The sequence below is a fragment of the Fundulus heteroclitus genome, unplaced genomic scaffold (genome assembly GCF_011125445.2).
Source record: "Fundulus heteroclitus isolate FHET01 unplaced genomic scaffold, MU-UCD_Fhet_4.1 scaffold_42, whole genome shotgun sequence".
NCBI lineage: Eukaryota > Metazoa > Chordata > Actinopteri > Cyprinodontiformes > Fundulidae > Fundulus > Fundulus heteroclitus.
Window position 1 is genome coordinate 3,220,491 of NW_023396835.1, and position 13,780 is coordinate 3,234,270.

General features: G+C 41.9%; 3 protein-coding genes across 3 annotated transcripts in view; all 3 read right to left on the reverse strand.

The window, feature by feature from the left end:
- The window catches only part of LOC118560330 (E3 ubiquitin/ISG15 ligase TRIM25-like), a 75,132-nt gene that overhangs the window by 8,222 nt on the left and 53,130 nt on the right, over positions 1-13,780 (reverse strand). The window lies entirely within an intron of this gene.
- LOC118560341 (proton channel OTOP2-like) lies at positions 1,664-4,594 on the reverse strand. Its single transcript, XM_036131297.1, has 6 exons — positions 4,339-4,594; positions 4,105-4,241; positions 3,968-4,026; positions 2,981-3,123; positions 2,036-2,886; positions 1,664-1,952 (listed from the first exon to the last, which is right to left on the reverse strand). Exons 1-6 carry the CDS (start codon positions 4,592-4,594, stop codon positions 1,782-1,784), a joined length of 1,617 nt encoding a protein of 538 aa, XP_035987190.1. The 3' UTR covers positions 1,664-1,781.
- Positions 8,277-11,209, reverse strand: LOC118560333 (tripartite motif-containing protein 16-like). Its single transcript, XM_036131274.1, has one exon. It carries the CDS (start codon positions 10,964-10,966, stop codon positions 9,305-9,307), a length of 1,662 nt encoding a protein of 553 aa, XP_035987167.1. The 5' UTR covers positions 10,967-11,209; the 3' UTR covers positions 8,277-9,304.

Genomic DNA, 13,780 nt, shown 5'->3' on the forward strand with positions numbered 1-13,780 from the left:
TGCACAAGTAAATGTTTAACTGAGTAAAAGTATTGTTGAAATTGCACATACTTTTCTTAAAAACGCTGAGGTTATTCATAATATATTGTGTAAAAGTGAAATTAACTTAATATAAAAATCAACAACAAGTCCACATTTATTAGTTCTATTTAATCTTGCAGTGAGTTAACGCGTGTGGCCCTCTTGAGATCAGATTAAGCTGAATGCGGCCCCTCAACCAAAATGAGTTTGACACCCCTGATCTAGACCATCAACACAGTACACATGATGGGTGATTGAAAACTGTAGAATGTTTAGTTATTTTCAACATAACCCTTCTTTGATGTCTCTCCAGAATGTACTTGCGATAGAACAAGTAAAAAGGTGTTCAGGGGAATCAGCAGAAAAACGGCAGAAGGCAAATCCAGTGACAATGAAGAAAATGGAAGGAAAAAAATTAGGATTGAGGTTTGTAAATAAACAAACCAATAAACATTTGCGCTAACAACACGCCCACACTGTCGGACCTCCCAGAGGGGCGTGTTTGCTGCTGGTTGTCTCCGCAGTTATACCCTTTGAAAAAAAATAAAAAATCTGCTCCCAAGCCTAGTGCCTCAAAACGAAAGACAAATATGCGGGTGGGGCATTCAAAACTCAGACTGTCTGCCTTACGCCAGACGCGTGGTCACCCTACCGTAATCCGTTATTATTGTGTTCTTTCCTCCGTTATTGCAGTTTTGCAGTTGTTGTGTACCTCTGCAAGATTTTGCAATGTATGCTTTGTTTAATAAAAAATAATGGAAATAAGAATAAAACAAAACAATGGGAGGATGACGTCACACCCGGTAATGACGTGCAGTAGGGACGCCCACACAGCGCTGCGGTCATTCCTTACTCAAAGGGGTCAGAGCCAGCAGAGGCCTGACTGGCGTTGCCTGCTGAGTCCTAACAATGTCATTCTTTAGTTTTTTCTATAGGTTTATATTGTTTTCTTAAATCCGCCATTGCTGGCAACAGTTTCCATTATTCTTTTATAGATTATGAACGTAAAGGTTTTGTGAGCCCAGTTTTTCAAGCTTGCTCTTTGGCTATTATAGTGACACTTTTGTACCACCAGGGGGCTCCGTTAAGCACATACCCGTTTGTTCCTTTAGAAAGCATAAGATTTAAGATGAATGAGATATTTTCTATTCTATGACTTTAGTTTTTATGTAACACCTAGTTACATTATTTTGGGACCAACTGGATGATTTTTCAAAACTAAAATTCACGTTATTAAATCTGGGTCAATTATGTATATACATTTATTTATTAATTTTAGAACTAATAATGGGAAACCATTGTTGTTAATTGTGCACTAACACCAAAACATGGTCTCTGACAAATGTATTGCTTTACATTAGCCTAAGGGCAGCAAAGTCAACTGCAATTTATGATGATAATAATAATAATAATAATAATAATAATAATAATAATAATAATAATAATAATAATAATAATAATAATAATAATAATAATAACATTGGCTTGGACTTAGATTCCTCTTTTTTATTGCTTGCAAACAGATATTACTGTGTAAACTGGATTGCACAAGATAAGCTTTACAAGACATTTAAATTGCAAAAATAAAGTTTTAATATATTTACATTGTTGCATAAACATACTACTAAATAAAAAATAGAAAAAAATAAAACAAGTTATTCAGTTTCTCCTTGACAAAAAATGCAAATCAAAAAAGGCTCCACAAAACAGTTAAAAATGCCAGTTTACAACTTTCTGTACACTCTTTTCCATGTGCTTATTTACAACTTCTGGTAGACTTCAAATAAACTGGCAACGGAGTGCATTCGGTAAAAGATGCCAAAAGGAAGGCCCACGTTCACAACAGCAGCCCACATGCTGAACTGGTAGAACTGTGTTTCAGTGTCGTGATCAAACTGGGGACGAGCACCAAAGGCTGGCATGATCCACAGCTGTGAAAGACAAAAAGAAGAGGCTTAGCGTCCAGGAAACTGGCTGCTCTGAATGTGAGAGAGAACGGGAGAAAGATACTTACAATCACGTTACCCAGTAGCAGGAACGCGCAGACCTCTCTCAACACTCGCCTCTTCCACAGCTGTTTGTGTCTGTCTTCCGCTGCCCTACTGTGGCCACGTGCTTCAGTGTCAGGGTTGGATTTTTGGTCTAAGTCTCTAACTTGTAATCCGCTTCCATCTTTGCTGGACTCCGCCGCATATGGATTTGCAACCACCGTGTCAGGCTCAGCCTCATGAAAGGGCTCCCGGTGCAGGCCCACAATTATGAAAAAGTTCTGTAGGCCAAGCTGGAGTACCATCAGTATGCCCCAACTCAAGTTGAGCCTGTTCAGGTGGCCCTTGGCCCCAGTTGCAACCATGGCAATAATGGAGAAATAACTAACAATGAATTTCCCCAGTGAGGCACCCACCAGCAGGCCCACGTCCAGACTCTGGGTGGGGTTCTTCTCCGAGATGTGCTCCCTGTGGTCCACCATGAAGATAGCGCTTCCGACGATGGTGCAGACACACATCGTGGTCGCAATGACTATGTTCATGACAAAGTGCATCATCAATGCTGTGTCATGGCTTTCTTTGTCAGAGAAATTCGTTTTCATATCGATTTCATACACAACGAAGGTCGCGATGCCTGCTGCCACGAGGAGGATGCCCAAAACGAGGCCAATGACCACATCCTTGAGGCTGAATCTGGCGTGGTGGTGGTGGTGGTTGCTTTCGGGCGCTGCTCGGCCCACATTCTTCCACATGACGAACGCCATGGTGGAGGCAAAGAGGCTGTACTCGATGTTGAAAGGGTACAGGTAGTAATAGGCATCCTTGAAGATGTCACAGGAAGTGTGGCTGCACGTACACTGGTCATCTCCATAGCTGGCTGTAAGACCACAAATCATATAACACGATATAAAAGTGTTCCATTGTTTCTGCATATTGACTGCAAAAAATCAGCTTTCATTTGCTGAGCCTACCGCTCTTGATGTACTGCTGCCGTCGTGAGAGCTTAGCGTGGTCGGTTGAGAACTCAGGAGAAATTGTTTGGTGAAGGGACTCCTCTGTAACTTCAGTCATCCATAAAACAAGGTTTGTGGAGAGGGTGAGCATCAGTCCGCAGCTAAAATATGAAAAAAGGGGAAAGATTAACAATGATCAAGCTGAGTGGCACCAACCCATCTGCCAAGTTTTCCTTTGACTGAGATTGACTGGCAATCTGTAGGTCACATACAGAAAAACCTGAATCAATCAATATGTAATTAATGTAACACCAAACAGTGAGCATTTTAATGTACTTCATTTAGTATTTTCTAAAAAATACTATGATGTTTAAATAGTTGATTTATGCATAAATGAGGTATTTAATGTAATCCTTTCATTTACTGTTTGAAACCCACTGCTTCTATTAGGGCACCTAAAGCAGTTTTCTTTTTTTTTATGTTATAATCCTCAGACAAATAAGCAACGGCTTCACAATCAATCAAAATCACCCAAATATAACTTGATCAGCCCATTTTTAATTATTACAAAACAAAGGCAAGGAATCTGTCTTGCAAAAACAGCTGTTAAACAAAAGGTTATTAAGTGAGCTACTGGACTAGGATGAGCTTCTTGTAAAGGCCCATTTGGGTGAGGCACATAAACCAGCATTGGCAAAACCACATGGGCACGCCATAGAGGCCTTACTTGTGTCTTCAATGTGTATTTTTTATCACCACATCGGTGCTAAATTCACCTTATCTCCCAAGTTGTGTTGATTTCCCACATACAGTATTAATTCAACTGACATTTGGCCACAATGAGACCTGAGATCCAATTTTTAGGCCATTTCCTATATTCCTCTGGACCCGATTTGTAAATGTTGGTTTGGAAGGCACAACTTGAACTTTTATTTCTCTTAGGCTACCCCATGTGTTTGGGGACAGAACGTTGGCAGATAATATGCATACACCTTAAAAGCTTACAGTGAAAGGTTCTTTTGGACTTGCACACAGTCCCTTGAATGGATCCAGAAAAAGTATGTCTACAAGTGCAATATGCAAAATATCAATACTTTTCAATCATCAGGACTGAAGAACATTAAAAAATATTTGATTTCTACCTGTACGAGAACAAAGACAACTTGCACCACAGGGAATGCAACTTTAATGGCTGAATCACAGTGGAGGTACCCCACATAGCTGACTATCTTAAAGATGTCCATGATGATACTGAGGATTTCAAAGAGCAGAAGTCCACCTGAAGGACAACCAACATTTAGAGAAGCAGGCAATTATCGATTTGTCCAAATAAAACTCCTTACATTAGTTGTTTAATTGTTAAAATTGTACTTTACCTCTGAGCCAAATGGGTCCCGCATGTCTATCCTTGAAGACAGAAACATTTTCCGCTCTGGAATTGTAGGTGAAATAGACCATCCAGATTGAGGTGAGCAGAAAGAGGAAGATGAGGAAACTCTGCAGGTCCAGGCTGCTGATTTTGACAATCTCTGAAGTGCCCGCGCTGACAAAGGCGCAACCCAGAATCAGGATGTTCAGGCAGATGAATGCAGAAAGCATCCACCCCCAGTTTTTGCCCCTGTCCCACGCCATCTCAGCTGAAGAGGTGTCCAGAATTTTTTTTTTTTAAAGAAAACTAACTTAAGAGACCTGAGTTATGTTATTAAATAATGACAAAGAATAAACTAAAGTGACCAGTAAAATGACCGAAATAAATATACCAAATAAATAAATAAAATAGCCTATTTAGGTGGGAATAGTACACTAGTAACGTCTCAGGTTTCATAATTGAGAGGCTGACGCAGGGCTGAGGTCTGAGGTTGTGGCGTGGGAAGACGCAGATGGCAGCTCATTCACAATCTGTATATTATACTGTATATTATTATTTTTACCCATAAATCATGTCCGTCCAGTAATTTAGCACCATCTTGTTTGTTTGTTTGTATACATACATACATACACACACACACACATATACATATATATATATATATATATATATATATATATATATATATATATATATATATATATATATATATATATATATATATATTAGGGCTGGGCAACGATTAAAATATTTAATCGCGATTAATCGCCCTGAATAATCGCGATTAATCGCGATTAATCGCATTGTATTTACAAACTCCAAGAATGAATTCAAAAGTAGTGTAAAGAGCACTTTTATTTTAATGTTCTGCTGCCATATGAACACAAGTGTTGTAACATTTGTAGCACTTATTTTATACTGGATATTTTCAACCCATCTATTGAATTTAGTGCACTAGTTGATCTTTTCTTCATAAGAGAACAGCAAGCACTGCAGCCAAAATATGGCCTTTTTTGACCTGCTGTATATTAGCCAGTCCCTAAGCTTGATGTATCATGAAACTGTTGACCTTTTGGGTTTTGTGGTTTTTATTTTATTATTACAATTTAATAATAATAATAATAATAATAATAATAATAATAATAATAATAATAATAATAATAATGTTATGTTCAGTGTTTTTTCGCTAATCCACCTCTTATATATTTCAATCCTTATGTAATTTTGTCTGTGTTGTGTGCACCTGCCTGTTGCTTTAATCCTATAAATTTCCCCGTCGTGGGATAAAAAAAGGATTAGCTAATGTTATCTTATCTTAAATAACACTTTTTAATATATGTACTGGGTTCTTTCAAGGTCTTAATGACATGTTATGTGTGGGCTCCAGTAACATCCATCCATCCATCCATCCATCCATCCACTGATCTACCTGGATTTTCCCTGGAGGACTGAAACGCCTCAGTCAGTGACGTCTGTGGGTCTGTCGGGGCAATGAGAGAAGTTTCGTCTCCTCTCTCCATTTCTGGGGCTCGACGTTTTCATGTTTTTTCACGTGCTTAGATAAATTTGTTGTGTTTCCACTGAAATGAACCGGCTTTTTACAAAACATACAGCTTAATTTAATTTACGGTATTAAAATAAAGCCAAACGGTGCTACTTCCCCAGTTCATGTTTTTTCGCTGCTGCGGTCTCTCTCAGCTGTTTGTGTATTAAGCTTGTGTGAGAGCTGAGTGGGCGGGCCAGGCTGAGCCTGCATGCTGATTGGCTGGCGCCGCTGAGCCATGTACGAGAGGGGAGGGGGAGCGGGAGAGTGCTGCCGTGACAGCGCACTGCAGTCAGCGCGCCTGCTGACTGACACTGACTGAAAGCATGTGAGCAACATGCGTTAATGCGCGATAAAATAAATATCGCCGTTAATAGTCTAATGAATTAACGCGAAATTAACGCGTTAACTTGCCCAGCCCTAATATATATATATATATATATATATATATATATATATATATATATATATATATATATATATATATATATATATATACTCAGTCAGATCTTTTAGAAATCAGGGTGTTTAATGTACTTTTCTCTGCTTCCATCCCTGCTACCCATAAGCACATATTGTGTTTATGCTGGAAAAATTGTAACTGTAAAGCATGAGGATGATCTATCAGACAATCTTACTTATGGAAGGTAATTCCCCAGGATCTGGTTCTTAGTGTCCTTTTATCTGCGCACCCATAAGCGGAGTAAAAGTCGGGCTTCCTGAGACGTAGCTCTGGAAGTTTGCTTACTTTCAATAGAAAATCGAAATTATTTATTAAGTAAGACAAAAATTTAATTCAATCAATTGGTCCCATGTAGCCCCTAAAGGGGTGACATTTTCAGTCAGTTGATTTATCTGGAAATCAGGTGAGAATTCACCGGATTCAGAGTGTACCACTTTCCTGTGGAAAGTACCACTTTCACGTGTATTCTCTCTGGGCGCAGCTTGGTCTGACCTAAGATGGCCGCTCTGTCGGCACGCCTCTCACCCGACGACGGGGCGTCTACGTATTCATGTCTCACGTTCACACAGGCGCAGCCTTTATCTCCATTTATTTTTCCGTAAACAACTCGTATCATGTAAGTATTTACAAAAAAGAAAACGATTTAATTTATTTTCTCTTTTAAAAGTTTATGATTCAAGAATGTTCTTTTGCTATTGATTATTTGCTAATTAAAAATAAATTGTATTATCTTGAGTGAAACAGACTATTGAAACACAATCTGTTGAAAAAGCATCCAATTTCAGTGTAATGTCATTATGAAGACCTTTTTCAAAACGTGGAAATAATCTGTAACTGATAAATATACAACGGGTATTGAAATATTCAGCTAGCTTCTGATTTTACGGCAGATATATTGTGTCTTTCTAGTGACATAGCTGGTCTACTTCTACCCTGAACAGGAAGTCCTTATAGATTATTTTAAGTTTATGGGTATGATGTGAAATATATGGTGTGGTGGTGAAGATTCTCAGTCATCCAGGTCATGATCAATCTAAAAAAGGTTAAAAAAAAATAAAACTGGATTTCTTTTCTGAAGCTGAAGGCGTTCTGTTTCCCATCCTGGAGTTCCAACCTTTATAGACCTGCAGACGAGGCCTTTTTAGAGCTTAGATTCACCTGGAACTGGTCGCCCCCACAATGGAGAGTCGTTAGGCTCATCGTTAGCCTGGCTCACAGGAGAAATGTTGTGGTCACATGTGTGGAGGAAAGATAAGATAAGAGACTTTATTGATCTCACAGTGGAGAAATTCACGTGTCACATCGGCTCAATGATCAAAAGAAGGTGCCAAAAGGAGGAAAAGGTGCATGAGGTATATGACCCGTCGCTCTGACCTCTGTGGTTATGAAGTCCTTTGAGTGCCTTGTGCTTTCACACCTGAAAGAAATCACGATCCCCTCCTGGACCCCCTACAGTTTGCCTACAGAGCCAACAGGTCTGCAGACGACGCTGTCAATTTGGCCCTTCACTACATCCTCCAGCACCTGGACTCTGCAGGAACCTACGCCAGGATCCTGTTTGTGGATTTCAGCTTTGCCTTCGACACAATCATCCCAGCTCTGCTTCAGGAGAAGCTCTCCCAGCTGAATGTGCCCGACTCCACCTGCAGGTGGATTACAGACTTCCTGTCTGACAGGAAGCAGCATGTGAAGCTGGGAAAACTAGGAGTTTATGACACCACAAAAATATGTAACTATTGAATACAATGGTTATATTCAGACTTCAGTAATGGTGCCAGCTGCAGGACTGAACGAGAAATTTACGAGAGCCTTGTAGAGCAGATAATGCTTTTTAAAAAGCTTTAAATAGATTGCATTTAACGGCCGAGTGTCAGAAAGCACATGTCTGTGGCAGACTGAATGTCTCCAGAAGGGGGGGTTAGTCCAGCCCCCTTTTGGAGCCGTGTGTGTGATAAAAGACATGTTCCCAGGGTAAACGGACAGACACAACTTACAATTCATGGAAGATACTTCGGGATAAGATTAGGCTATCCGTGTCGTTGATAAAACTTGTAAGTTGTCTCCCATTTGGAATTCCAAATTGTAATAAATATATGTTTTAACTGTTTCTGCCTTTGATTATTTGTGTCCTCTCTTGCTGCCAAATCATCGAACCAGATGGGTGAGACGGGCCGTGGTAATATTGGAGTAGGAACGGGCCCAGAGTTTTATCAGTGGACAGAAACAATGTCTCACTTTAATACTTAAAGTCTTTATTTATTGAAAACACATTCATTTTCATCAAAAATATTAGATTTAGGTCATAATTGTGGTATAAATCTGTAACGCCTCATTCAAAGAAACACCATAAATTCACATTATATCTCTTAATCACAGATTTTGCTGCTAAACACATCCTGTAAATTTTAAGTTTAAAATAAAACTATATTGTACAGCTGCATTGTAATTTTTACTGAAATACTAATTAGAGTTGTGGTGATTTTGTTGTTTTGAGGTTATTTACCTTAAAGATGTTTTAAATGAATGGTTAAACATAGTAAAACATTCAAAATATGATAATTCTCAGATGAGAAATTTACAATATTAGATGATATCTGTTGTCTCATGTGTGTCTGTACTCAACAAAACGGGTCCAAACCAGAACCGGATCAAAGAACTGGTTCCACCTTTTAAACCTGGGGAATCATTTGACATTTTATTGCTCAGTTCACAGTTTTTGCTGCTAAAAGCAACAAGGAGGAAAAACATCAAATATTCTGGTGCTGATCAGCTGGTTTAGAAAACAATGTTGAGAAATGAACAAACCAAACAGAACCAGAACATCAATTCTGAAGGAAAACAAGTGCTGACAATCTCTGACTATTGATTTCTGTGCAGTTTAGACATAAAACAACAAAGATCGAGAAAATAATCTGCTGGAGATTTAAAAACCAGAATCAAACTCACTGAACCTTCAGTGGATTCTGTCTATTTGGGTTTACAGAACTCAGCAGAACCTCCAGGATAAACAGAAACTCCAGCATGCAGCGGCTGAGTGAAGGTGGTCTGGACTCTGTGGAGGAGAGTCATGGTTTCAGAGACGCTGTAGAAGGACAGAATACCTGCTCTGTGATCCAGGTACACTCCTACTCTGGAGGAACCAGGACCTGAGATGGAAGTCCAGATGCGGTTGTGACGAAATCCATAACCTCCTTGGGAACAATTTAATGCCCAAGATTTGTCATTAGCTCCAAATATATATTCATTCCCCATTCCTGCTCTGCTGATATTCTTGTAAGCGACTGCTACATCAACTTTCTCTCTCCTCTCCACCTCCCAGTAACAACGTCCAGTCAGACTCTCTCTACTCAGAACCTGAACATAACCAGTGAATCGGTCTGGATGACTAGAATAAGACTGAGGTTGATTCATCCGTGTCACCTTTCTGTTCCCCTCTGATAGTAACAGATAACTGTTTGCTGTGTTTGGATCCAGTGTGATTTCACATGAATATCTCAAGAATCCAGCTCTGCTCTTTGGTTCTGGTTCTGACAGTGAAACATCCACCTCAGTGAGTCTCAGTGAGATGTTTGTCCATGCGTCTCTCAGGATGTCCTGTAGTTGATCTCTGAGCTCTGACACAGCTGCTGTCACATCCTCAAAGTAGCTCAGAGGACGGATCTTGATGCTGGATGAGTGTGTAGACTCACTGAGTGCTGACAGTGAGGGGTAGTTGTGGAGAAACTGGTTGTGATCCTCTGTGTCTGAGAGCTGCTTCAGCTCAGCGTCTTTCCTCTTCAGCTCAGTGATCTCCTGCTCCAGCTTCTCCTGAAGCTCTTTGACTCGACTCCCTTCAGTTTCCTGCTGGGATCTGATCTGCTGCTTCACATCAGAGCTTCTTTTCTGGATGAGACGGATCAGCTGAGTGAAGATCTTCTCACTGTCCTCCACTGTTTTATCAGCAGAGTGCTTGATGGCCTCCAGCTCCTGTTGAAGCAGCTTCACATCTTTCTCTCTGTCCTGGATTCTCTGCTGGATGTTTTCTCGTCTCACCTCCAGCTCTCTCTGCCTCTCAGTCCTTTCTGCTGCAGCTGACACTGTGTCGTGGCCTTTATGTTCATCCACAGAGCAGAGATAACAGATACACTTCTGATCAGTACGACAGAACATCTTCATCACCTCATCATGACGAGAGCAGATGTTCTCCTGGAGGTTCTTGGAGGGCTCCACCAGCTTGTGTTTCTTAAATGCAGCTGAATCATAATGAGGCTGAAGGTGTTTCTCACAGAAAGAGGCCAAACAGACTAAACAGGACTTGACGGCTTTCAGTTTTCTTCCAGAGCAGGAATCACAGGCCACATCTTCAGGTCCAGCATAGCAGAGATCAGCAGGAGCAGCTTGGAGTCCAGTCTTCTTCAACTGCTCCACTAAAGCTGCTAACATGGTGCTTTTCTTCAGAACGGGCCTCGGTGTGAAGGTCTCCCTGCACTGAGGGCAGCTGTGGATTCCTTTCTGATCCTCTTCATCCCAGAAGTTTTTAATACACTTCATACAGTAGCTGTGTCCACAGGGAATAGTCACCGGATCCTTCAGTAGACCCAGACAGATCGAACAGGACAAGGTTTCTCGGTCCAGTTGGTTCTGCTCCATTTCTCCTCTCGGTCACAGTGACTGTGTGAGTTTCATTTCCTGAAAACAGCAACAGCTCTGAGCTCTGATCTACGAATCACGTGTCAGAGCAGAGAGGCTGCAGCCAATCAGCTTTCACCTCCAGCAGATGTTGCTCCACCAGCTTCAAGGTGTGTCTGAGAGCAGGAAGAACAGGGAGGGTTATCAGGTTTTACAGCCTGCAGAATAAGGAGCAGAGGTCGCCTTTATAAAGCTTGCGTACGCACAAAATGGGCCTGAAACGTGTGAATCACCATTTCCATGCAAAATTCAGATCTATAACCAATAGAGTGGGGAAAATGATCAGTCCTCACAGCAGCTCTGACCCAGACTGACGCTCATTTTGGAGACGGAGGAAATTGGTGACGCAGATGGTAAAGTGGTGAGTTGCAGCCAAATTGCGTCCTGATTCCTCTCAGACGTTCAATTTCACTCCATATCAGACTTTATTCATAGATCAACTTCATCATAAGCCTTCAAAACTGCAAAAGGACCTTTAAATAAATCAAATAAATGCCCATAAGCCAGAGTGACGTGTTCAATAGATTACCAGATTATTGTGAAAGGGTGTGCGGCAATTAATTGCTGTAAACGGTCAAACACACTTATGCGTAATGCTGAGGATGCATTGGTACTGTTGGAAAACCTTGGATGAGGGGGAATTAGGAGGAAACACATTTTCAGGGATCTAACATTTCCTAACCAACGATGATGACTGGCCTATATACCGCTTTAGACTCTGAGCTTTACATTCTGCCATAACCTGCAGGGAAAAGAGGCTACACCCGCCTCCAGGTGCTGAAAGGCAGCTCTCCAACCCCAGAGAGCAGAAAAGGTGCCCATGCAGCACTCAGCATTCATCAGCTGACTAAAATGTTTTTTTTTGCAGTTTTTATTATATTATATTTTTTTCTGGGGAGGTGGGGGGTATACTTTTCTGTGTTCTGTTCTTTTACAGCACTTACAATTGTCTTGTTACTTAAATGTGTTACAAATAAAAATGCTTCCCCAACTGGTCACCATGCAAGGCAAATTTATTTTTATAGCACCTTTTAGTACAAAGACAAAGCAAAGGACTGCAACCATGAAAACAAGATTAAAACAAGAATTTTTTTGCCACAGTTCTGGTGAGACAGTAACAAGTTTGAGTGTAGCTGAGAGTTTCTCTGGGATGGTGCAATGTATGTTAACTCGCTTTGTGTTAAACTACAGACAAACGTGACAATTGAATTAGTTCAGGGAGGGTTTTTCAGGGAGGTCAAGAAATTTGGGCCGACGGGTTAAGCTGCAGTGAAGAACAATTCAGGACATCTAGGAAGTTACACAAGTTTCTCCCAAAGAAAAGTGTTGCCACCAGCGCAGAGCTTGCTCAAAATGGACAAGTCAAGTCGAGTTGTCAATGGCCCAGAGAGGATGGAGAACTATTTGTGTCATGAGCTCTCTGCTTGGGCTGATGACATGCACCTGTCTCTGCTCTGCTCCCGTCAACCTGCCAGCTGCTCTGCATTTTCTGATTACCACCTCTTGTATATAAGACCCAGTTTTTTCACTCCACAGTTGTCAGATCGTCTGCTACCTTGCATATGTAACCTGTCTGCCTGTTTGTTACTCTGACTCCCACCAGTGATCCAGAACCGAGATTCCTGCTTTCTACCTCCAGATACTTATTAAACTTTTGGACTAAACTGTGCTATTGGGTCCTCCTCTGTCCGCACTGACAGAACGATCTGACCAAACACATGGATCCAGCGCATGTTCAACCCAGCATGGAGACCAACGGACCGGATCAACCTACTGCCATGCAACGCCTGGAGCAAACAGAGCGAGAGGTGAACCGCATGGCTGGCGACATGGCCTCCATGCTTCAGATTGGTCATCAACAGCAACAGCAGTTCCAGCAGCAACAGCAACAAATTCAGCAGCAGCAACAACAACTCGCAATGATAATTCAACTTCTCACCAACCTAAACCCCTCGTCTGCGTCCACCAGCTCTGTTCCAGCCAGTCAACCCAGCAGCCCAGCTTTAGCCAGTCCGCCTGTCGACCAAGCTCCAGCTGCTTTATCATCTGGTCCAGCTCCTGAATCACCAGTTCTGGTCATGGCCGCTGCTGCTGAAGCTCCTGAACCCAAGATTGGCAATCCAGAGCGGTTCAACGGCGATCCAACTCAGGTACGGGCGTTTCTGACAAGCTGTCGTGTCCAGTTTTCCCTGCAACCCAGAACCTTTGCCACTGAAGGGGCTAAAGTCGGCTATGTGATTACACACCTGACGGGACGAGCTCGACTGTGGGGAACGGCAGAGTTTGAGCGCCAGACGCCTGCGTGTGCTACCTTTAATCAGTTTTCTGAAGAAATGCTCAAGGTCTTCGACTTGGAGTCCACAACTACTGAGGCATCACGGACCCTGATGTGCATTCGCCAAGGGCGGAGGTCAGTGGCAGATCATTCAATTGATTTTAGAACCGTGGCGAGTCGGAGCTCCTGGAATGGGGATGCATTGGTGGACGCCTTCCTTCACAGTCTGGCAGACTACATCAAGGATGAACTGGTTGCCCACGATCAACCCTCCACCCTCGACGAAGCCATTGCCCTGGCTGTCCGCATCGACCATAGGATCCAGGCCCGCCGTCGTGAGAGAGGTCGCCACAATCCGTCCACCAGTGCATGGAGCGATTCAGCTGCTTTTCCATCTTCCTCTGCCACAAGATCTAACCAGCTAGACCAGTCTGAACCGATGGAGATCGGCCGTGCCTCTTTAACACTTACTGAGCGCCAGCGACGCATCACGTCCAACC

Excerpts from the sequence above, each read along its gene's own strand:
- LOC118560341 (XM_036131297.1), bottom strand. The coding sequence starts at position 4,594 with ATGGCGTGGGACAGGGGCAAAAACTGGGGGTGGATGCTTTCTGCATTC. Across the intron at positions 4,242-4,338 it reads GGGACCCATTTGGCTCAGAG|GTGGACTTCTGCTCTTTGAA; the intron begins GTAAAGTACAAT and ends GTTGTCCTTCAG. Across the intron at positions 1,953-2,035 it reads TGCTACTGGGTAACGTGATT|CTGTGGATCATGCCAGCCTT; the intron begins GTAAGTATCTTT and ends TGTCTTTCACAG.
- LOC118560333 (XM_036131274.1), bottom strand. The coding sequence starts at position 10,966 with ATGGAGCAGAACCAACTGGACCGAGAAACCTTGTCCTGTTCGATCTGT.